Raw genomic sequence first — 25,601 nt, forward strand, 5'->3', positions numbered from 1 at the left:
CACATTAGGGCAAGGAAAGGTAGCCACGAAGGCAGGAAAATATACAACAGGAAGTTAAACAAGACAACACAAGGGAGAACAGAGAACTTTCAAAATAAAACAAGAAATAGAAACAGAAAGTGGTTCTACATAGGGTTTTATTATGATCTAAACACAAGCACATTCACTGCCCGGTTAAACCACCGCCACTTTCCAGTTTTAGAATATTAATATTGCCCCTACTGCTATTATTATATTATGACCAAAACGATTAGTCACACATGTTTGACAGCCCTTTTCCTCTTAAGGAAATCTGTTTCCTTGTAATCCAAGCAACACTTCATACACCGCTGCCTAATAAATTGTACTGTGATTGGGATTTTTTTTTTTTAAAGATGTCTTATGCTATTCATTATGTAATATACCTACTTTTCAATTTTCCAAACAGTAAATTCATCTCAGAGTCTAAAATTAAGCGGTCTCAGGAGAGGAACCTCCCTGAGGGAGGAGATTTCAGTGCTTGGCAGACGTCACAGCGAGGCAGGAAAAACCATGTTCAAATTAAAAATTCCGTGTAAATTGTCACTGTAATGTAAAAAAATATCAAAGCTGTATTTCCTCCCAACACACTCCCTGCTAACACCAACCTGGTGACCCCAGGCATTGTACTTGATGAAAAAAAGCAGCCTGATCTGTCTTCTAAATAGAATTCCTGTGTTGAAAAGTGCCCCAGCAGCAGATTCACTCTGCATTTAATGAAACACACACACACACACACTCACACACACACAAACATTTCACACAGGGCCTCAAGGTGATAACATGATTTGATAAATATGGATTTACACGCAAGTAATAGGAGACCCTACTCCTACATATACTGTACATCAAAAGTCTTTGACATCACCATTATTTGATTGCAATATGGCTATCCATCATGAGATACTCTGAAAGCTGAAAAAAGTTGATAAAATGCGAGTGTATCTCTGTAGCTGAAGATCCATTGCGCTTTGATTCTTATGCATTTCCCTCCCATTTTCAGTCTCAGCAGGCAAGCGGGTTTCCCTCCGTCACTATCCTCTGAACAGCATTTCTGCTGAAGTCGAGTTCTGGTTTGAGCGAAATTAGTCGGAAAAATCTGCATATCCTCAACAGTTGTGCCTGCAAAAACACACGTCTTCTTCCCCCCCCTCAATACCCACTACACCTTTGACACAAACTACAATAACGTCACGCAATTCCACAGAGTGCCCCTCCAAAGGGAACGGCCTGTTTAATATTTATACCTAGTGAAAAGACGGTGTACTTCGCTGCGCTTTTGAGCGAGAGATTCCGTCTCTCACAAAAAACGCTGCCACCCTTTAAACATTCAAGCCATGGTTCAGTAAGGTGCCTGCTGTCAATTTTATTTATAAACCTCCCCGGCCTGTTCTTTCATTCAGACAGGCTCTCCACCACCCCTCCATCTCCCTCTTGTATATTGCCAGGAGGGATGCAGGTACCTACAAGGCATCCTCAAAGGCAAAGGGTAAACATGGCTCACAACAGCACTTAATGCAATCACTTGGCAAAGAAACACATGCCTCAGCAACATAAAGCTACAACCCTCTCAGTTGTGTTAGGGTGAATAAAAATGCCTTACATCCTGTGGCTTTAAAAGTGTAGATTACTTCTGAGAGCCACATCTCAGAAATTACCTCCTATGCTTCCTCAGCCCAGTGTGAGCCTCTCATCCAGCAGACAGTGAGGCTCAGAGGGCGTGATGACTCCCTGGTGGTAACTCTGACAATACGCTGTGATTCTCACAAACCAAAGTGATGGTTCCCTGTGTGAAAATGCAAAGAGAGAAGCCAAAATAAAACAGATAGATGCCCTGGTGAATGCCAGAGGAACACTCAAATTGTGGGATTTTAATGACGTAATGAGGGCAGTCGCATGCATTTCCCTTATAATTAAAGTTTCACTTCATATAAGAGGAAGAACAGAAAATACTGCTCAGAGTGGGCCACTAAGAAGGATCTTGTTAGACCAATTTGTATAGTATTTCTATTTTATGTTTCTAAATTAAACTCTACTATACCAGTTGTAACTTGTTTTTCCTATGAGTGTGTTGTTGCTCTTGTTCATTCAGTGTCAATAGATCATCTTCATCATCTTTGCTAAATGATATACCTTGACCTGGAAACACCAGCTCGGTAGAGGATCTCTGTATTTTCTGCATAACCTTCAAGAATCATGCTGGTAAAAGAAGGTCCCGAAAGTAATACTTAGACTTGAAATGATTCTGTACAGAAATTACAGTTTGATCAGCACATATATGAAGTGTATTACATTGCATACATTAGTAGTCCAAAAACATGTTTTTGAATTGGTTAATTTTCCCCCATTTGATAAGTACTGCTATTTTCAATATGTACTTGTTTATCTTTATTTATACTGTACATTAGCCTTTTAAAATATGCAGTGAAAGAGCAGAACTGTGGAGTATAAGGTAATTAGCCAATATTTTGCACAACTTGCCTATAAAAGTGTTGGTATTCCTGTAGCTGCAGTACTATTAGCATATACTGTACATCATAGCAACGTTACAAACTGGCGTCTCATATTAATTCACCCATTAGTAGAAAAAGTTTGCAACAACTTGAATTATATTTTGGGCTTTAAAGGACATTTTACCATAGCCCATTCTGAAATGTCTTTTATAGACAGACAAATAAATAAGCAAATAAATAGAGATATATGTCTTATCTTTTAACCATTAATAGGTAATGCTAGCAGTACAAATAATTAGTTTTCCTTACAAAGAAATGTGTTATGTAAACAGACAGACCAACCAAGATTTTAAACATGCAAATCCTTACTTGAATCATTTACAATGATTTTGAGAGATAAGTTTGCTGAGTATTTTGGCTTTTTTGGTTTTTCTTGAGTTTTGATGATTTTTACATGTTCAAAATGAACCAAACTAAAAGAAGAACACACACAAAAAAAGAAACTGACTGACCGGTATTGCCATTCCAATGACTTGTGCCAGTGTGGCCAAGAACTACATGGTACAAAAGGAAGAAGACGGATTCTCACTCGCCACAACTAGATCACCACCAAGAGAACATCTGAATAATGGCTGTGAAACCAAACGTATAACAGTCCACAACATGCTAAATCTTTACCTTTGCTCACACCGTACCTTTGCAAAGACCTCTTTGCACATACATTACTTCTGCATAGTCGCTTTGTGAAGCCCATGTATGAGATCCCAATGATTATCCATGTCCATTCTAGATACAGTACGTCCTATCAATGACTTCTTTCTTTGTCAGATGCAGTTGCTGTCTGATCTAAGCTCTGGTTCTTTGAGGTAATGTTCTTGAAAAGAAAAAGCGTGCGTTGCATTTTACGGACTAGAGTAGGGTAACTAGGGGTTAACATGTATCGTCAGTGTGGATATTTTTTCCATGGTCATCACAGTGTCTGTAGTATAAAAACACAGTAAAAAAAAAAAAGAAAACACTTTGTATTAGTAAAATATCTAACAAAAATCAATGAGAAAGACAACTAAAGCATACACATATTTCAGCCCATAGGTGGAGTAAACTGCTCAAATAGATGGGAAGGGGGGGCAAAGGGATTTTTGAAACAGCAGAGGCTGCTGGGGGACCCTGTTGTCCACCTGAAGGGAAGAGATGATGGAGAACCTTAGTTAAATCTGAGATTTTTTTGGGGGGCGTGTCTGATTAAGGTTTGATGAAAATTAGCCTGAAAACAGGGATGTTGATGGCCTTCCATGGCTGTCTGTATAAGTCAGGTGATCTGGGTCTTTGAATGTGATGTCAGTATACCAAACTATGTGCAGGAGGCTCTCCACTATCGCATGATATGGAGAGGATGTTGATTTTCCGTGTGTGTACTCTGCATAAACAGAACACTTCTCAGAGCTAAACTTCATCAACTAATAGCTTCCTGATGTTGGATGTGAAGAAACACTTTCATGTATCACTCTGAGGGGAGAACCTTTCCTGACTGTGTGCCAGAATTAAATCTACGAAAATGCGATTAATCAATAGGGTTTAAATGCGCAGGGAAGAAACCTTTTCAGAATGTTGAAGCCCCTGCGGTGCTTGGGTTATTGTGACAGAACCATGACCATTACTGCCTGTGACACACACACACACAGTATGTGGTGCGCTATGTGGTGTCTGCTTAGCTGTTTTTTTCAGTCCCCTGTCTCACATGCATCTGAAAAGATACACTTCTATTTTATTTGCCACAAACTGGCACAAGAAATGTGACAACAACGGTGTCCATGCAAGTTATACACTATACACATGAAGTGGGGTGTGGATATCAGTGATGTCAGCCATGAACGCAGTGCATAGATGACCAGTTGTTTACGCTGTGCCGACTGTAGAAAAGGTTTAATGGGAAAGCCTCACCATTTTTAAGGGGCATCCTCAACAGTAGAGTTAGTCTCAGTGAGGTTACAAAAAAGGTAACAATCAAAAATCACCAATCAAGTCATGGACTACTTTGCATGATAAAGTATATGAAGAAAACCATCTCTTCAGTTATCATTTTTAAAGCAAAGACAAACAGAAATGTCACAGATTGGGTGGCTACAGAGCTGCCTCCAATTTCTGTGCAAACATCCAGAACGGCAAGGATAGAGCACACTACATTGTTATTTTTTCATACTTCTGCTGAACCACCATGTATATCGTTGGATTGTTGACAAGCCATGGGCTGTATTTCCTTGAATAAAATAGGCCCAACTTGGATGTATTTGCTCAGTGATGCTTCAATAGCATTTACTACCCTCGCAGATGGCTGCTCTCTCATAGCCTGGAGGAACGCAGTCAAGTCTGAGCTGCTTTTAACTGTAACACAGTAAGTTAGTTTCAGTTGTGTTAGTATGACAAATATCTCAGGGAGAGGAGTATATTTATGTCCTGCACACTGGAAAACATGAACAAGAGAGGACTCTGAACATTTGAAATTTTAAGTGAATGGGTTTCTATGAACAGTAACAGTCTGGCGATGTTTTCATTGAGTTAATAAGACATGATGTGTTATTTTCAGCATTTTGCAATCCACATCTCCGCTTTGCTACTGTACTTCTGTCTCAGTCAGGAGGCTCAGTCATGTAGCAACTCTAGTGTTTATCCCCATGAGAGAGATGATGAGACTTATCCAGGACCATTCGATCACATGAAACTTTTCAGTCAAGCTATTTTTCCATGTCACATTTCTTTATGCTTGATCCATGAGGTATAGGCTTGCATCATCTATCATCATCAAGTGGAGCTACCGTGCGCTCGTGACCAATGAGCTGTCGCTCTCGGGAGACGGGTGCCTCAGAGGAACATCTGTCAATCAAAGACTTGTAGAGGCTTTTGATGCATTTCCATCTTCAATCAACCCAAAAGAAAATCATGAATGTTATACACTGGAATCCTGCCCATGCATGCAAGTGCACTGTTATTTAGGAATGTGCATGCAACATGCATGCACACACAAGCTCTGCACATTCTCATGCTGAGTCTCTTGTTGACACTCTAGTTATCATAGAAAGACTTTCACATGCCTGTCACAGATCTGATTCCTGAGTCAGCTTTGTTTAAAGTATAGTTTCCTGCCAAGATTGGAGGAGAGCCTCTTGGAGGAGTTGCTTGAAGCCAGGGGTGTACACATTCATTCTCGTTATCCTTGGCACTTGTGTGTTTGTGGATGTGTGTGTTGCACTCCAGAATTAAAAAAACAGCCCCTATCAATATGGAGTCAAAAGATCTGCATTATCTGCAATAATATGTCAAAGACGAATGCAAAATAAGACCTTGTCAAGTCTTTGGAGGTGCAAGAACAGCAGTTCATTCTGTCAAAGGAGAATCATTTTTGAGTTGCTTTGAAGGCTAATCAATGGCACCCGACATCTAACTACAAAGACCACTGATTTAGTCAGTGTAGTTAGCAGAAAATATCTAAACATGCCAGTGCTGCTCACCTAGATGGACTGAATGAGTCTTTGAAATATCAATGCATCGAACAGCTGATGATGAAGTGCTGACAGAAAGACTGTTGCATGGGATATCAGTGAGTGAGACAGTCCCCTGAAGAAAGAAGGACCGGACAGGCAACAGATTTTGGGATGTTTGCAGTCACCGAAGGTTGACCACTTTTCAGAAACAGAAGATACGTTAATTGGGGTCACACGTCTGGGACGTCCTCTCCTTTCAGTCCAATTTTCTTCAGAAGAGGATTTGCCCACAGGATCGGAGGACAAACTGGTACAATTTAGACACTTTTTTGTCAGAGATTTACGAGTAAAGTGGGAAAATTGGAAATATTTCATCAATTCACGTTGGTCTTCAGACACAATGTGAAGCAATCCGCCTTTGCCAATAATAATAAGTACTAGTTGCCAAGTTGCAAACACCATGTCATTAATCTGTTGTGCTCTGCACTCAATTAATCCATTTTCTCAAAGGTGCAAGGAACAGACTGTGTCCTTAACTGTGGTTTCACAACTTCTATAATTAGAAAAACAATTTTTCAATTCCATGATGAACATGGTTGCAACACTGCACACACACATCTCTCCCTGTATCCAGCTACAGTGTCTTTCTCACAGTCTCCTCTCACCTTCAAAGTTCATTGGGGGCTAATGAACACAAACAAGCTGCACGCTCCCCGATGGTTTAAGAGGATATTTCACTTGTTTATGTTCGCCATATGGTTAGTGCCACTTTTCGGAGGGGATCTGGGAAAAGGGGTTACCTTCAAACGGGGTCTCTACACACAAATGTCCTGTTTGCTAGAACCTTATATTTTATATTTACATCATGGGTAACCTTGAAGGCAATGTCACTGTTTTTTCATTAATGAAAAACACTCAACAGTTCTTTTGAAAAATAATTGATAACATATTTTATTCAGTATGTGAGTTGCCTTGTATTGTCACAAACAACCATACAAAGGGCAGCAGATATGGTTGGCATGCTAACAGGATGTTTATTTAAGGCCCGATGGCATGAAAACTTCCCTTTGTGATGTTTTCTAACATTAATATGAGTTCCCCCAGCCCGCCTATGGTCTCCCAGTGGCTAGAAATGGCGAGAGGTGTCAACCGAGCCCTGGGTATCCTGCTCTGCCTTTGAGAAAATGAAAGTTTAGATGACCCTCAAAGCTACAGACTCGGAAATGGCATGTCCTAAGTCCTCTAGTGGCTGTAATTCTGCACCAAGTCTGAATTTTTTGAAAGATACTTACAAGACACTACAGATATTGTATTAGGGGACCACTAAGGTCTATATTAAACCATTAGAATGGGAAAATTACATTCTTACAATGCTTTTCTGTTGTACCTCTCTTTATGGTGGATTCTCACATGCTTGACTCTTTTGTGTGACTTTTCTTTTACGTACAGTATAAATAAAATACGAAGACCATACTTGGTTTCAGTTCTAAAATCTCCTATTTTTTGTTTCACTCTCAAAAACACTCAGCAACAGAAAGTTCCACAACAGCATCCAAAGATTACCACATCATAAGACCTTTAAAAACATATTAATGAATGAGGCAAAACTGAAAGTACACACATGTAATGCATACACAATGACGACAAAGCATTAATTGACTGCTAACAATAGAAGTTGCCATGAGTGCACCAACTATAAAGCAGCTATGATCGATATTTTTTCAAAGAACAATGTAGGGAGTTTCAGCCCATTGTTTAGCTGACCTGCCAACAGCTTTACTGTGTTGATTCACTCTGCGCTCTCATAGCGTTGTTTTCGGCTGGAGCAAGCAGCTGTTTAGGAAGAAACAACTGTAAAACCCCAGTGTCCGCTATCTGCTCAACACTAAACTGCAGACAGACACAGAGACTAGCTGATGAACCCCAAAATTCTCTAAGGTGGAGACCAAACACAGAACTAAAAGAGAGCATTGGACTTACATTCATCAGACGGCCAGAAACACAACTCCAAATGCATGATAATGTTGCTCCATGACTGCTGGATGTATAAATAAGCAACTGTTGCTAACAAGTTTGCCTTTTCAACTTTGAAGGTGATGAAAAATCACTTAAGCAGGTTTAATTACATGTAATTTACTGTTTTACCCTTTCTCCCACAACTTATCCGACAGTATTCCTTTACTCACTGCTTAGAGGCCTTAAAGATGCTCACCTGTTTTCACTCTCCCGAATGAGCAGAACGACAACAGCAGACATCAAACAACACCACAATTAGAGCAACCCACTGAACTGATCATATCCCTCTTGTTTATGATTTCATAAACATATGAACATGCACACATTCACAACAAATTAGGCAAGAACAACCGATTGTCTAAAACACTGGACAGAAATGAATGATTTAGGACAAAACTGAACAGAGTGAGCAAAGTAGCCTACATACTATTTATTGAAAATTGAAAAGTTTATAGTTTCTGTCGCCCCCATGAGTAATGACAACACCACATCCACATGACACAAGCCTTCCGTAATCCTGCATGCACCCCAAAAAAAAACATGCATTAAAAAAACATGATGGACTCTTCAGAAGAGTTAATTATCTTCACTCAAGTTTCTGTGCGTGAAAATTGCCGAACAACACACTATTTTCTAAACACAGCCTAGCTGAGAATTATAGTGTTTGGTGAAGCTGATAGTCTTAATTAGCTTTGTTGCAACTAATTTGGCAATGACTTGAATGTAATGGACTTTATTTAATGTAAAAACGTTACGCACTAAAGCTTTAAATATTTGCAATTGACATGTATATTTATTAATGCAGGTTTGATTTCATGTATATTGCATTTCTGATGCAAATATAAGGTGTTTTGTTTCCTTTTTTCAGTCAATCAATCATGAGTTACCACAACTGTTCCGATGAGGAACAAGAGAATATTTGCATATATTGGCCCTTTGACACAAACCTCTTCTCCTCACCACTCAGGACCAAGTACCGTACCTGCGGTGAAAGAGCTTTCACCATCGCAGCCCACCCCCTCCCCTGTGGTCTGTGGTCAGGCTTGCAGCTCCAGTTGGCGTTGGATACTGCTGACACTGTCCAGATGTCTACACAGTATTAAGAGTGATTGCCGGGGACAAAGTGAGCAATGGAAATGAATGCCTTTACTAGAAGAAAATCCAGATCAGAACAGAGCAGAAGGACAGAAGAAAAGAGAGCTAGGGAAGTAAGACAGGGCACTTCAAGTAAGCTGCTGTTAACTGCTTTGTTTAATTCATTAATTTATTTCAATTTTTAGTCAGTTTTGTTTGTTCCATCATTTACGTTAACAAAGAGTCTGGTGATATAGCTAACAAGCTTAGCTGCTTCTGTAACATCTATGAAATGTAATGCTCTTGAAGCAATTGGTTGTCTCAGTAATTGCATCTTTGAAGACAACTGCTTCACAGAGGCACAAATGGCAATACCCAGATTGGTAATTTAAATTGCAGTCAAAGCTGGGATGGGATGATTAAGGCAGTACAGACTCTACAGACAGATGAAAATTGTATTGATAGTGCAGAGGTGATATCAGCACGCACGCACACACGCACGCACACTAGAGGATGGATACCCAACCCGAGCCCGACGGGACCCGATGGCACCCGACGGGCCGGGCCGGGTTCGAACAGATTTTTAGAAAGGATGCTCGGGTTCGGGTCGGGCTCGGTCACATCAGCGCGATAAGGCGATGAACATTTTGAATTTAAAACAGCTTATTATGTAGGTAACCAATGGGCCTGTTTCACCTGATGCAAATGTTAGTTTTTGGATTAAAATAAATGTCAAATGTTACCCTAACATCCGTCTTCCTGTATGCGGAAATTTGTTAAACTAGCTGTGACAACGAAAGACGTGCGTATTAAGCTACATGTGGCAGGCCGAATGCCTTCCTACAATTGCTTAATAAAAGCGGGCTTTCCACACAAACAAACGTACATGTGTCATTAGTATGAGAAACAAATGCGATTTTAACTGTGTCGGGCTAGGGTCGGGCTCGGACATAAATATCTTAATGCCTGTCGGGCTCGGGTCGGGTTCGGTTACTGCTCTGTCGGACGCGGGCCGGGCTCGGACAGAAAAATCCGTCCCGATCCGCACTCTAACGCACACACGAACACACACACACACACACACACACACACACACACACACACATTATAAAGTTATAATGGGTAATGTGGTCACATTCATTTGCTTATTAATACATCAGAAGACACTGAACAACATTACCTAACAGGTAAGTCCAATATTCACTTCTTTTAGCTCTGCTCTGGTCTTTCCCAAAACATATCTGTTTTATGTTTAATATAGCGATTCAGCTGTGTAGTCTGATTTCAATAAATACAGATGGCTATCAGTGTGAAATGGTTTGCAACTGTCCTAATAGTCTGAGGGATAATTCACCATTGCGTTTACATTTTTGAGTCTTACAGCAGTGTAAGTCCGCCTGACACATGTAAAAACCACTCAAAGTTGCGTCCTCCCACATCTATACTCTTGATACAATATATGTTTACCATCTGCTGCATCTATAATGTTTGTCATTTGGACTGTTTATATACTGTATGCTTATTAGGTTGTTCTAGTCTGTGCATGCAGTATCTGTTGCAAATCTGTCTGTATTGGGGGGGGCATCCATCCTCTGTTGCTCTTTTTGAGGTTTCTTCCATTTTTCCCCGTCAAAGTTCTTTTGGGGAGATTTTCCTTACCCAAAGTGAGGGTCTAAGGACAGACGGTTTCTCACACTGTACAAATTGAAAAGCCCTTTGATGCAAATTATTGATTTTTGATATTGATCTATATGAATACATTTGACTTCACTTATCAAACCTGCATGTGTGGATGAGTATGCTGGGTGGTTTGCCAGAAAGAAAATTGACCAGGATGTAGATCCTTATGCAGTTAACACCATGGCTATTACTGGGGGTGGCTTTCTGTGTTTCATTTCAGACAGAGACAATAGTGATTCCTGAAAAGTTCCTGTTTATTTGGAAAGCAGTTGGAGGCTCTTGCTGCTGGCCCCGACATACGTCGTCTTTTATCTCTACAACAAAGGTGGCGAGGGCAAAGTAATGATGATTACGTATGGTAACTCCAGATTCTATGAGTACAGGCATAGCCCTCCCAGAGCTGTTGCTATTGGGTTAATCCCTGTCGCATGCACAGTTGTGAAGATTTCTTTTGTGCCCTTGTGCCCTGCACAAGCCTCTCTTACGTCCACAGTTACTGTATATTACAGCTGCAAGACCAAAGATCTGCCCCCTACATCAGCATTTTTCTTTAGCCAATGCTCCTTCTGGCACTGTAGGAGACGGCTGCCTCTCCAGAGGCTATTCAGTTTTTAGCTATTTTTCCCTATTTAAACCTCTTTCTTTCCACCTTTTTTACTCTTCTTGCAAAGATAGTGTGTGTTTCATATATAGCCTATGGATATTTCTAATTTTATTCCTTAGTAATTGGGAATGTGAACTCGCTGCCAACATGCTGTTTGCGCTGCACAACCAATGGATCTACCGTGAGACCAGCTTGTTCATCTTTACAGAGACATGGCTAAACCACCTTGTAGCGGATGTTAACTTTGACCTGCTGGGATTCACTGCCATGAGAGCCGACAGAGACACAAAGGCGAGTGGAAAAAGCAAAGGTAGGGGGCTCACCACGTATGTGAACAACCGCGGGTGTAACCCAGGACATGTCTCCTTAAAGACAGCTTCATGTTGCCGGGACCTCAAGCTGCTAGCTGCGGCCATATTATCTGCTGAGGGAGTTCAGTCATGTGATTACCGTCTGTGTTTACGTCCTTCCAAGAGCGGACGCAGCCACGTCCCGTGAGAAGATCGACTCCGTCTCAGCAAGGCTGCAGGCACAGCACTCTGAGGCTTTTAGGATCCTCTCTGGGGACTTTAATTACGCAATTTTGGATTCTACTTTGGCCGTTTTTCACCAGGTTGTAGACTGTCCTACTAGAAACAACAGGAGATTTGAGCTACTGTATGCTAATGTGAGGGATGCGTACAGAGCGACTCCCTTCCCCCCCTGGGGAAGTCTGATCACAACCTGGTTCACCTACAGCCACTGTACACTCCCCTGGTCTAAAAACAGCCGGTGCAGGAGGTGGTTCCCTGAGATGGAAAGGGCCCTGACTGGGATGTGCTGATCAACCTGCATGGTGAGGACATAGAGGGGATGACACATTGTCTGACGGACTACCTAAACTTCTGCGCAGACGTGTTGTCCCCCATCAAGACTGTCAGCTGTTACCCTAATAACAAGCCTTGGGTAACACGGGAAGTCAAGGCTGTCCTCAACAAGAAGAAGGCTGCCTTCAGGAGCTGGGACAGGGAGGCCATGAAGGCAGCACAGCAGGTGGTGAAACACTGTGTGAGGGAAGCTAAGGACAACTACAGGAGAAAGGTGGAGCAGATGCTGAGGGAAAATAACATGAGGGAGGTCTGGGAAGGTGTGAGTACCATCACAGGTCACAACACAAAGACCAGAGCTACAGGAGGGACAATGGAGAAGGCGAAGAAGCTGAATGAGTTCTTCAACAGGTTTAACCAGCCCTTGTCCCCTCCACCCCAACCATCTCTCCTTTTTCCCTCTACACATCTCCCTCCTGACACCACAATACCCCCCTCTTCCTCCCCCACCTCAATACAATCCCCTCCTCACATCCCACAGACCAGGTCTGAGGACACCTGCAGAAGCTCCGGCCCAGGTAAGTGCAGGGCCGGTTAAAATGTGTCCGAGACTACTAAAGACTTGCAGAACTGGGGGAACCACCACAACGGATGTTCAACCTTAGCTGCAGCTAGGGAAAGTGCCGATCCTCTGGAAGACATCCTGCATCGTTTCAATTCCCAAGAGGCACAGGCCCAGGGAGCTGAACAACTTCTGACCGGTGGTACTTACGTCACACCTGATGAAGACGTTGGAGCAGCTCTTCCTCAGCCTCCTAACAGCACATCACTTGCTGTTAAGTACAGATAAGACTGAGTGACTCATGGAGACATTTTGCGTAATGAAAGCGGATGAAGAAAGGCACAGAGATGCCCAAGACACCAATTGCGCAGATGTCAGCCACTGTCATGTCTCTGAGGAGGACTGTGGGTGCTCATTACGCTCTCGTGGAGTGTGCCCGTATGCCGTTTCAAAAGAGCCGTGAGAGTCTTATATAGGGAATAAACAATTGCTCTGCCAGATGTCGGCCAAAAATACTTTATGACTTTTCTCATGAATGAAGGATCTGGCTGAAAAGTAGGCATATTCCCTTCCTTTTAATAGAAATGCATGATGGTGAGACCGACAGTGCGCATAAGTCACTCACTCTCCTAGCTAACGTCAAGGCTATAAGGAGCGTTGTTGCCAGGAACAACATTGTGAGAGAGATTTGTGCCAGAGCCTCAAAATCTGAACCCAGGAGCCAGGAGCACTGGGATTAAATCCGTTTAAGAAAGCTAGAGAACGCACAAAAGGTTTCTGTCATGTGATCCTTTTCAACACACACTTCAGTAAGAAATGCGTAAAAACCCATCCCTCTTCTCACTCCAAATGGCACAACAAAAAGGTTACAACATAGGCTTCATAAACTTAGCCAAATCATTATCCAGCAGTGTCTGAGTGTAGGTTAACACGAGAGGCAGAGAGACACCAGGTGGTGTCCAAGCCTTTCTCCACACACCAGTGCTGGAAAGCAGATCACCGTCAAGCTTAACATGAATGAACAAGGCCACTATTTATTCTGTGACATCCACATCCATATATTCACATACGGCATATCTGCTTTTATAGATCAACATATCCAATTTAACCACAGGGTGAAGTTGTTGCCACCCAAACCTCTCCAAGCCCTCCGGTTAAGCGGCCAGGGCAACAGCCGTTGGCTTATCACTGCAGGGTGGGAGATTGGAGAGTCCGGCTGCGACAGTTCATCCCTGTGCCATATGGCGGCTGTCATGATGTCACCGGCAGTATTTGTACCAGAGTTGGGTACCAGGGTGTGCTTGTGTGTTCTAGTGCCATTAGAATGGCCGCCAGGTCTGCCGCGCGGTTTTGTAACCCCGGTGTACGCATCTCTGATTAAGAGCAGGTGTCTAATAGCCGGGCTGAAAGTACCTGCGGATGTCATGTTGTCTGTTCCAGGCAATTGGTGAGATGGAGGATCCATTTCCCTTCCGCAGCCTGGGATTCAAACTTGCCCTGCCATCCAACAACAGAGATGTGTCTGTGGACAGGGAGCCCATCTGATGCGCAGGAGAAAGCCTCTGATGTGGTGCTCCCGTTCTGGGCCGGAGACAGCCGCAGTGGTGGAGTTCCATAGGCTTCTTCTGTTTCGAGCTCCAGTCCTCCCAACAGGTAGGAGGGAGAGCTGATTCCGGTTAGAGAACCATCTCTGGGGGGATCCAAGTCAGCAGACTCTTGGCCGCCAAGAGATCCCCTTCCAGTCCATCAACCAGTACACCCTGGACTCTGCTGTTCTTCAAAGTCTTCATACTGCTCGTCGCTGAAAAGAAAAAAGAAAACAAAGAAGAAAAAAAAGAAGAACAACAGGGGGCACAAGTGCATGAAAGAAATCTTCACAACTGCGCATGCCAGTGGGATAAACCCGATAAAAACAGCTGTTAGCTGTATATAGGCAAAGCCTATATAAAATAGAACCATAGAGTCACACAGTGACAGCCTCAGTTATAGGCAATACAGTGGCTTGAAAGAAACCCAAACTTCCCTTTTAAGTATCGGCAAGTGTGGGGTATTCTGAATTAAATATGGTAAGTCATCTATATTTTCCATTACATAATGACAAAATAATCAACCACTTCCCTTATCTAAAGCAATTGATAACTGTCTCTGTTTGTCCCTCTACTTCCTGAGCTTCATCAATGTACTTGTGTAATACAGGTTGTGCAGCATTTAACACATCGCCATAATCTTTGGGTATTTCTGAGATGGTCTTTTCCTCTCAACTTCTGTGGTTTCTAACGTGGAATGCTGAAGCCATGTGAAACTGTCTATCTGCTTTAGTCCGTGCATTTATTTCTGTGCTTTTATCTGTGCTTATGTGTGTACGAGTCTGTGCTTATGTGCTTTTATCTGAGCCCATGAGCTTTTGTCTGTGCTTATGTGTTTATGTGTCTGTGCGTACGAGATTTGTTATGTTTTCTTTTAATGCCGTCAACCGGCCAGGGACTGCAGATGAAAATTATCCTGAATGTATGTCTAAATCACATTTAAATGATGGACTCAAGTGCTTGTATTTATTAATGTACATTGTACCTTCTTAAATACATCATACATAAACTCATGTCAATTTTATTTACATAGCTCATTATCACAAATCACTAATTTGCCCCAGGGGGCTTTCTGCACTGACACACACAAAAATGGAAGTAACCTCAGGAAGAGCAAGTGAGGAGGGATCCCTCTACCCAGATAGTCTGGTGAAGAATAAACTACCATTCACACCATGCACTTCTTCAGTGTTACTAGTTTAGTAAATCGTTCACTATTATCAACTTGAATAATCGCACAATGACGGATGAGCGAGTTTTACACACGCATGCATTAACGCCACAGCAAATATATCGTAAACACATCCTATCTGGCTTTGTAGAGGCAGTCATACAGTATATCAGCTCGGTGCTCTTACATCAAAGTCTATCTTCTATAGTGTATCATCCTAGTAGATTAAATGTGTTGTATGTTTGTTTATCAGCCAAAAGACTCCATTGAAGGTGCACTCACCCTATTTACACATTTATTGTATACTATGCACCAAAATAAATTGTATGCAAGCATCTGTTCTTGCTTGTAATGTGTATTTTTCCGATTGTGGGACCTTGAATGGAGAGGACTCAGATAAGAAGAATGACTGGTATTTAAGGAAGAACGGCATCATGAATAAATATAAAACAGAGTAAGCTGCATGAGCCAGTTTATTTCCAACTGCACCCTTCTGCCAGTTCTTATAAACATTAGAAGCTTCTGTGCAAGTCAGATAAAATACAGGCAACGAAAAAGGCAAACTAAAAAGTCAGGTTTCGCTGATCAATAATTTACAAAGTAGTGATCAGCACGGTGACGTCCAGATCCCCACGGATTTCCGTGGCTAATGGCATACATGCATTAATGGGTTGAAAGGCCGGAGGTCGCTTGGCAGGACAGATATGAAGACATTATTGTTCGGTACTGAATGACAGAGCAGGCAGTCCGCCCAAAGTCTAATGAAAAGTCAAATCGCTCAAGTGCAAAATATGTACACTTTGCCTTAAGTAAAAAAAGGCCATTTGACAGTGTATTCATGAGAAGATGAGATGATTGTTAGCTGTTAGTGTTACAGCCCTACAGCAGGTAATCAATAATGGAAGACTGACACACATAGTGAATACAGTCACCGGGAATTCGTTTACAATGCAGGGAAGACATATTGTACAATATGACAGCAGATAGCACATACACTCAAAACTACAGATCCATACACTCAAAACTACAGAGCCATATCGCTGTTGCAGTGTGGTTAGTAGCCTACCAGCGTTAGCACAGTTGCAGATGCAGTAAATAGGCCACATTCACCAGGCAGACCTTCATGCTCAGCTCCGGATTGCTGCTCATATCTGACTTTTTCGGATGTTTTCTTTATATCTATTTTAGGATGTAACAAATATCTGACACCAATGTGAAGTGACAGCCATGTTGAAATGACTGTGTGAAGAGTGACAGTAACAAAAGATGGCACATATCTGCAGCTTGTTTTGAACACATTCTGGTTCTGATGCCTGCCCTCTATTTTTGACATGAACTGAGATCTGTCCCCAAATATCTGTCAAGCCATCAATTCCACTTCTTTTCTACTGTTTTTTTTTTTATTGTCCAGAGAAAATCCTGGCTGAACCAAGTGGCCATAGTACCAAAGTTAAAACACTAGTCAATTATATAATGTGATGCAATGAATTATGGTCAAATCTAGGGACATCTTACTCAAATTAAAGGAGTCTTGTCTGTCTGTCTGTCTGTCTGTCTGTCTGCTACAGACACAGAGTACAGAGTACAGAGACTACAGAGTACACTCAAGAAACAGATGAAACAGAGACAGGAGATGTGACATTGTTGCAAAGTCTTTATCGGAAATCTTTTCAAGTTTCAGAATGAAACACATTTTTTGTTGTTTCAGGAAATATCCTGGTCCCAAATAACTAGTTGTTGGAAAATGATCCAAGGAAGCGCAGTGTAAAGAGGGGAGGTGATTGTTGTACAAGCATTTTGTAAGAAAAAAAAGTTGAACCTCCCTCAAATTGCAACAAAAAAACTGACAAATACTGGTTACAGCGTACTCACTCAATACTGTTCAAAAGATTTTGGTTCACGTTAGTCACGTAGACACCTTGCAAATCAGAATAGACAATGCCTCATTAGTATGATCAAACATAAAAGATAAAACAGTATTGTCTTTATGTAAGCAATCGACTGGGGAAGTTTCATTGGGGTTTATGTTAGTTTAATATTTTCACTATTCACCTGTAGAGTCATCCCTTAACATGGATATTGACATCACAGATTTCAGTATTTATCAATACCTTTTTGGATTTCTTAGGACTGTTATAGAGGTGATCTTTATTAGACTAGATCAGTTGAAAGAGTCTGTGTTGCACGTTGTGTGGGTTAATGTTGCAGAATGCCTGTACTATTGGTTGAGCAGTTCTCGATAAAGCTGAAAGAGGCCAAGCCATCGACCCGTTCTGAACAGGCACTTTTGAATGGGCACTAGCAAGACATGAATTGCAATAAACTTTATTTTTAGGCTATAGCCAGCCAGGTCACTAAAAGACCTTCTTCTTATCCATGGTATAATTTAAATGAGGATTTATTATGATTATTGTATTTCAGTAGCCACAACACAATATCCATTGTAACAGAAAGATCATTTTGTGACGAAATGTTGGCATTCACAGACCACAGTGAAGCATGGAAGTGATGAGTGCAGTGTGTGCAGAGCCTTCACCAGTGGTCTTCCACACAGAGCCTTTTCCCTGTGAACCTGGGATGGGAGCTCTACAGGCTGCCTGTCAGGTGTCCCATGGTGCTTGGAGAGGGCTCACAGTCTTTTTAATTCCCAGCCAATCTTCTGTCCATCCCATCACTTTATCCTTACTTTAGAGCACAGCTCAGGTCCACACACTGTCACTTTCTGACATATCTCGCAGCCTACACCTCAACAATACCAGAAAATATTGTCAGTTCTTCCCCACCCCCGACTGACTTTAAATATGAACATCAAATCATATTTTCAAACAGTATGTAGGAACAGAGCCTCCTGCCTACTTCCCCACACCAATCCACTCCATATTTAACTTTCCTTAGCTGTGTGTGTGTGTGTGTGTGTGTGTGATGGGGATCATTTTTGTAAACTAAAATAGGAGCTTTGGGTTTAGTGTATGACAGATCAACCCACACTTATCAGGTGACCGAAGCAGTTTCTTTGGATATTCCCACATGTTGATAATAATGAGCGGAGGTGGTTTCTAAGCAGAACAACATGCACTGCCCAGCAAAGGTAAAGAAGCCAATCCTCGTATGCTGCCATTCTCTGGAGATTTCCATGAATAAAGGATTAGCTTCAAGCTGTGAGTCAAGCTCTGGTTCTTCCAGTTGCTTTACATATTTAAGGCCAAATTTTGCACCAGCAGAACAAGCGGCTTAAAGTCAAAGGAGATAGTGCAGCAGTTTTGTAAAGTGGGAATGAGTCCTGGACGGGTATGCTAATGTAGTGTAGGTTCCTGAAATTCTCGACATACAGCATTATCAGGTTTATCTTTGACTTTCCTCCTTGTACATTTGTCACTGAGAATGTTTAGTTGTAAAGCCAAATATATCACGCCTTGTTGGACATATTTAAAGTAAATCCATTTTTTATGACACAAAGATGCTGAGCTGAGATCAGAAAGCTTCCTGTGAGCTCTGAGGAAAGTCATATCGCTTCAGATTTTATCTTCTAAGACTAATGCCAGGGATAAATTGCCTAATCCATCATACATTTAATTACCTCAACCACGATCTGCTCTACCGATATCAACATTTTAAGTGTATGTTTGTAATTCTAAATACATATTCAGCCTCTCCAAATACCGGGTGATATTTTTTGTAATTTAGAATGCTCCAACTCCTGTACCTTAGTGACTTGGTTCCAGGTCCAGTCTGCAGAATGTTGTAGTCTAGACCACCTAAACCAAGACCAGTGTGTATTGAGACTGAGACTTTGAGGGTTTGAGATCGAGTCAAGACCAAGATCAGGTTTGTGTTAAGCCCCTGACACATCAACCATATGAGAGAGAGTCAGACCCTCGACAGAAAAGTTAGTTGGACTGATCAGTCTCCCCGAGTTGGTCCAAAAAGTGCCTCGGAACACACAGAAGCAACAAGACGGAATCCGTCTCCATAACAGCAGGCGGCGTTAATCTGTATCGTCAGCAAAAAATAAAAAACCGGCAGCCGATTGGACGAACGCAACATGTGGGTCTGGTTTCTCTGGAAATTTAAAGCCAGACTTTCACTGCGGCTATTTCGGAATACAATCTCATATTTTACTACATTTTACTCTCCGAAACCTGTTTCTGAAATCACTTTAAGCGAGAAATAGGCCCCGCAGTTACTGAATAAGTCTTTCTTTTTGCTGAAGATTTTCGTCAGATTTTGAGAGACTCTTGTCATGCTCATCACGCTATTTGTTTCCAGGTTAGCACTCCAGCATCAGATTGGTGATTTGAGTCCGACTGCCAGCAGTGCCCGCCTTCCGACTAAATCTCAGGTCGGCCGATGGCCCCTCTGGACGACGGCATGGAACAGACCGAAATGACCATCAGCTATTATGTCTATTATTTTTTATTGTTAAGCTTCACAATGCGCTGTATGGTTGTACATTAGCAGCCAACATTTAATTACATCCCCCTTCTGTTTAGCAACGATGCATCTGCAACATAGTCTCTTTATGTACAGTAAATGAATGATTTTCTGTCTGAGCAACATATTCATCGCTACTATATATGACCTCCCCATAACGCTAACTCAGTAACATACAGTGGGCAATACAGCACCGTAAAGAAAAGACCTTTTTGACAGCAGATGCGGTAAAACACTACTGCTAAAAGCGGCCGCTGAGAGTGAGACTAAGGACTCGTAGGTACTCAAGTGGATGAGGAGTCCTCGAGCTTTTCAGCTTTGCAGTCTTTTTACCAGTATTTCTTTTGTAGCAGAGAAAATACAATAGTTCTCCCACAGGACAGCAGATTCAGTTGGTGAAGTTTTGTTGTAATAGTCATGGAGTCTAATTGGGATGTGTTGGTTGTATTTTTATTATATGTTACCAAAATTAAAATATCACAAGAGGAATTGTCTGAGTAAATCTGTTTTACAATAATTCTTCATCAAAGTAGTGAGACTGTTACAGTTCACTTTGACATGTGGTTTTTATTTTGTAACAATCTTATAATTCAAAATTATATGAATGAAATGTATATTATTTGTTGGATGAAAAGATGTTTAAATGTATGCTTTAAATGAGCTTTCAGACCAACAAATCACATGTCAGCTGCTTTAGTGATTGTGAAGACTGCAAATATGGTTAGTAATTATACAACATACATCATCATGCTAAAATAATCTTCAAGCTACTGCAACATAAGGCTAAAATATAGAATCCTCTAGTTGGGCTGGTTGGAAGCTAGTTAGTCGATATCCATGACATTCCACTTCCGGGATTGTTTGGGTATCGGCCAGATGTCTTTCTTTTAGATCGGATGTCAGTTACTTTGCGCTTTCCTTGTGTAGGAAGTTTAGGCTCCGGTTCATTTCTGAAGACAATGGTTAACTGTTCCTCAGATATCTGCAGGGTAAATCCAGACAGCTAGACTATCTGTTCAATCTGAGTGTTCACGACTAAAGAAATCTTTGAACGTATACGTTCCACCAAAACAAGTTCCTTTGCGAGGCACCGTTGCTCCGTCCGGCAAGGCCCGTTTTTCTCCCATCCCAGATAGCATCCATGTCCGCTACCTCCCAGTAAGGAATATGAAAGGCACAAGCTAAAATACATCCACTGATTAAAGGCTTTCAATGTGAAGAATTTATTGAGTCTGCTTGTCATCTCACAGAGATATCTTATTGTATTAATACAATGGTATTACATCACTGAATTAACAAAATGCTGATTCAGTCAAAGAAGCAACTTAATCAAAATTATAAATTCGTATTTCATTCATCGTAGCGAGATATCCCAGCAAAAAAAAAATCTAATCAAAGAATGCCACATGATAAACAATTTACATCACTTTAGTTGTCAAAATACAAAATAATGCCTACAAATAAAATTGAGGGACAAACTATTTTACACTCTTAAGGACCAAATATATATATGTGCTACTTTTCAACAAAATAATGTACACACAAAATGAATAATGACAGATGTTGGGTTAACATTTTTCATGATTGATAGACTGGATTATTATTTAAAAATAATAGGAAAATGTATTGTCCCAAAAAATGTCACGCCAATCTGTTGAAAATGGCAAACCCTATGAGTGTGTGTAGTACAACATAATAAGGCAATGCAGACATACCTGAAAACTAAATTATTAAGTAGCATATCTTTACATTTCCTCAACAACATTAACAAAATATTGTCTCTTATACTTTTAATCCATCCGCGCTTGATCGTATGGAGGTGACAACTAACTCCAAACTGGTCTCCCACAAATTAACTATTATAAACTACTAGTAAACAATTATAAACTATTTTGAAATACATCTTGATTACGGTAACTGCAATCATGTTGTAATGCAGATTATGTTCATATCATAGACAACTGACTGTAAAAGATCTACAAATAATAAGGTATGTTACAGTAAAAAAAAAATATGAAGGCTGTCCAAAAATGTCCTGTTTATTTTGAATGGAATTTGCATAATGACAAAACGTGTGCAACTAGGTAAGATGCCACTTCCCCTTTCATTATTCTGTATGTATTGGTGCTGGTGGATGCTAATGCACAAGGCTGAGGAACACTTTTGTACTTCTCTTTCAGGTTTGGGGTGTATTAAATTATTAAAGTAGGCATTTATTTCCTTTTATGCCATTTTTCAACACAAAATTACACAAACTTACATAAAATACATTTTTACAAAGATAGAATATGTTTGAAAAGCCTGCCATTTTGCAAAATAATAACAATGTGTATGTTTCAAAGATTTGAAGAATATAAACTTGATAAGGCATAACAGCTTTGTCGAGAATTCATCTTATCTGGGTTTGCATCTGTTCCTAATATACAACCCATTTAAGCAGCAGCACATCTAAAAGCATCATTTCGTTGCATAAAACAAACACAAAAAGCATCCATGGCTGTCCTATCTGTGGATGACTGGAAGCTGGTATTAAAGTGTTGATGAAGATTGTCTGTTTTATAATGGGTCTGGTGACACCTGTAGCATGGTGGTCACATCAAGTTACACACCTCACCTAAATTGTTTTTAATGCAAAATGAAACAAGGAGAGTCAACTCTGGATGCAGCAGTCTGACATCTAGTCCTCTGAAGAATCTGTACAGCTATATATCCAAACAAACTAGCATGGACAGCATAATACGGAGCACAATAAGATTGGATTTATTAACCCAAGAGTAGAAATCCGATGCGTGATCGGATTTCTTTCAAGAAATGAATGCCACTAGTTGCCACTGCTTGAGATACATTAGCCATTATGGTGTTCTTTAACATCCTGTACCTGTACATATAAGTTAGATTTATTTGTATTGATTGTTGACAGTTCAATGAAAAAATCAAAACCACTCTTGAAAGTGAGGAGAAAATGGCTGATAAAAAAGAGCAATTCCTAAAATTATTCCTTTTTTTTGGGTAATTGTGACTCCACCACCAACGTGTATCTTTACATGCACCAAATATCCACAATTATTTGGAATACGACAATATTCAGAATTTGATATGGGTCATGTAAACAGCATATTCCGGTTGAATATTCTGAATAAGGCCTTTTTCCGATTAAGACATCTGGGATATTCTGGTATTATTCGGGTTTTAGAGAAACACAGCTACTTTTTAACATTATCAAAGACCTTGGGATTTGCACGCACATTGCTACAACAACCTTTTCAAGAAACTGAAAAAGGAACAAAAAAGGGATGCTGGGTTTGCACGGTACAGCAAGTCCACCACCGCTGATAAACTTAGAAAAAAATCGTATTTTGCACAGCTACACAGGACTAATAGTTGGACTTCCATTAGCCCTCAGACAGCTTAGTTGAAATTTTGTCTTTAACGGAATATGAACGTAATCAGTGAAAAATGTGTTACAATTGAATTAGATTTAAAATAAATTAAGGATTAACACATTAAATCCAAATGAAAAGAAAAATGAAAAAGTAAATATTTTAAACCAACTCTTAGTTTTCAAATTGCATATGTAGTATGTGAAGTAAGTAAAACTTGTACCTTTTGGTCTGCAACATTCAAAGCGGTCACAGCAAGCCAAGAAATAACTTGGAAATTGAGGCAAAAGAGGTGGAAAGAGACAGAGACTCGAGGAAACTGGGACATGAACCTTTGCTCATGTTGATTTTAAAATGACAGATAAGAAATTCATCTTTCCATGTTGATCAAACTCACACATCCGGGAGGATTGCAGTGGTCCTGAAAATTGGCAGATGACCATGTTTTGTAACTGTGTTGTTGCCTCTGACTCCGGCCACAGATTTTTAGGCATTTTACAATGTGTCGGAACACTCCCATCATTCAGTTTGGTATGCAAACCAATGGTTAAGAAACGCTTTCTAAGTTTCTAAACGCTATCATGGAATATCTTGACCATTTCCAGTTTCATAGTCCATAAATCTGTCATGTAGAGGAGAATCATAAACCATATTCATTCTAATGTCCACAGCCAAATACAGAAGCATAAGAAGCTAGAAAAGGATAAAAAAAAATACCAAAAACATCATAAAACAGCAAATCTTCATAGGAACTGGGTGCACACACCCTTTTGAATTAAGACCTAAAAGGAGGAAAAGAAAAGAATTTTAATCCTCACATTAACCTTCCTTTTCAAAAGAACTTTAATAAAGTAGATAACAGAGTAGTAACATATTTCTGTGGAGGTTGCATCACAATCTAAATGTTTTAATGTTAAGAATGCAAAATGTTTACAAGTTTTAATCTGATTTGCAGATGTTCATGTACAAGATATCACGGTGGAACGCCTCAAATCCTTGGAGTATTTGGGCTTCTTTTAAGGATGCATGGTGCAAAAGTCAGATTTATGGCAGAGTTAGGATCATCTAAATATGTCAAGTTGCTGTGATGCCACCTACATACAAAACTGGGCACAAACACTTTTGCGAGATCTTGACTTTGTTTTGCAATATCTCCAGTTTTATTTGCATAACTCCAGTTTTGTTGGTAAAATCTCAACTTTGTTTGGCAAGATATCAAGATTTATTTGCGAGATCTAGCACATCCCACAAACAATAAGGCTGACCAAGCTAGCTAGTAGCGAGCTAGCTAATATCTAGCTAGCTAGTAGCACAATGTTTATTTTGATAAGCATTACTACTTATTACATGCCAAAGTGAAGTGTTACAATGGACATCGTTGTTCACTGGTGATGTCAATGACTGCAGGTAGCTAGCTAGTATCATGACATGGCTGCATCTCCTTGGTTGTCTAAATCAGGGGTCTTCAACAGGGGGTCTGCGGCCCCTAGGGGGTCCGTGGAGGTACTGCATGGGGGTCGCGAAAGTTTTGGTTGATTAGACTTTTTTTTATATCCCCCCCCCCCCTGCAATTTTTTCCACCAATTGAAATGTCTTTAAATACACATTAACAAGAATTCAACACACTGTACTAAACAGGTAAATGGAGGCAGAAGATGTCTTTCAGTCATCAATGCACACATGGCACTATAGGACCAGTTTGATATAACACAATTTTATACAATATATATAATTAGGGGGTCCCCGCTCCATCTCGCCATCAGTTTGGGGGTCCTTGGCCTGGAACACGTTGAAGACCCCTGGTCTAAATACATTCATCGTTTATTTTGATACGCATGTAAACGATCAGGAACAACGAAAAAACAATGTTTACTGTTAGAGAGTTTGCCACATAGCTAGCTAGCTATACCATGGCTGTATTAAGAGAACAAACTAGCTATACTTGAAAGAGACACAAGAAAGAAGCTCATGAATGAGCATGTTGCCACAACAACACAAACTAGCGCTATTGACATCAATAATCAACGATAATGTTCATTGTAACACTTCACTTTGGCATGTATCAGTTAGTAATGCTTATCAAAATAAAGGTTGGATGTATTTAGAAAACCAAGGAGATGTAATCATGTCTTGCTACAAGCTAGCTAGATACTAGCTAGCTAGGTTAGCTTAATTGTTTGTTGGATTTGTGAGATATCGAGTTTTATTTATATTTTAAGATCTTGCAAATGAAACTGGAGATATCGCGAAACAAAGTCAAGATCTCGCAAAAGTATTTGTCCCCAGTACAAGTTCCCCCCCCCCCCCCCCCCCCCCCCCCCCCCCCCCCCCCCCCCCCCCC

The 25,601-nt window shown here is 40.6% G+C and overlaps 1 protein-coding gene and 1 long non-coding RNA gene across 3 annotated transcripts in view; one reads left to right on the forward strand and one right to left on the reverse strand.

Annotated features, from left to right (window-relative positions):
• The first annotated feature begins 618 nt into the window (after positions 1-618).
• Positions 619-19,452, forward strand: LOC117942851. Its single transcript, XR_004656232.1, has 3 exons — positions 619-629; positions 4,356-4,362; positions 19,321-19,452. It is a non-coding gene; the product is annotated as an uncharacterized LOC117942851 (long non-coding RNA).
• A 3,862-nt stretch (positions 19,453-23,314) lies between these two features.
• The window catches only part of LOC117942799 (contactin-4), a 94,577-nt gene continuing 92,290 nt past the window's right edge, over positions 23,315-25,601 (reverse strand). For both annotated transcript variants that reach the window (XM_034868475.1, XM_034868474.1), the window contains exon 23: positions 23,315-24,042. In XM_034868475.1, the coding sequence (XP_034724366.1) occupies positions 23,954-24,042 (89 nt within the window). In that variant the 3' untranslated portion in view covers positions 23,315-23,953. The remainder of the gene's footprint in view (positions 24,043-25,601) is intronic.

The sequence above is a fragment of the Etheostoma cragini genome, chromosome 4 (assembly GCF_013103735.1).
Source record: "Etheostoma cragini isolate CJK2018 chromosome 4, CSU_Ecrag_1.0, whole genome shotgun sequence".
NCBI classification, from domain to species: Eukaryota; Metazoa; Chordata; class Actinopteri; order Perciformes; family Percidae; genus Etheostoma; species Etheostoma cragini.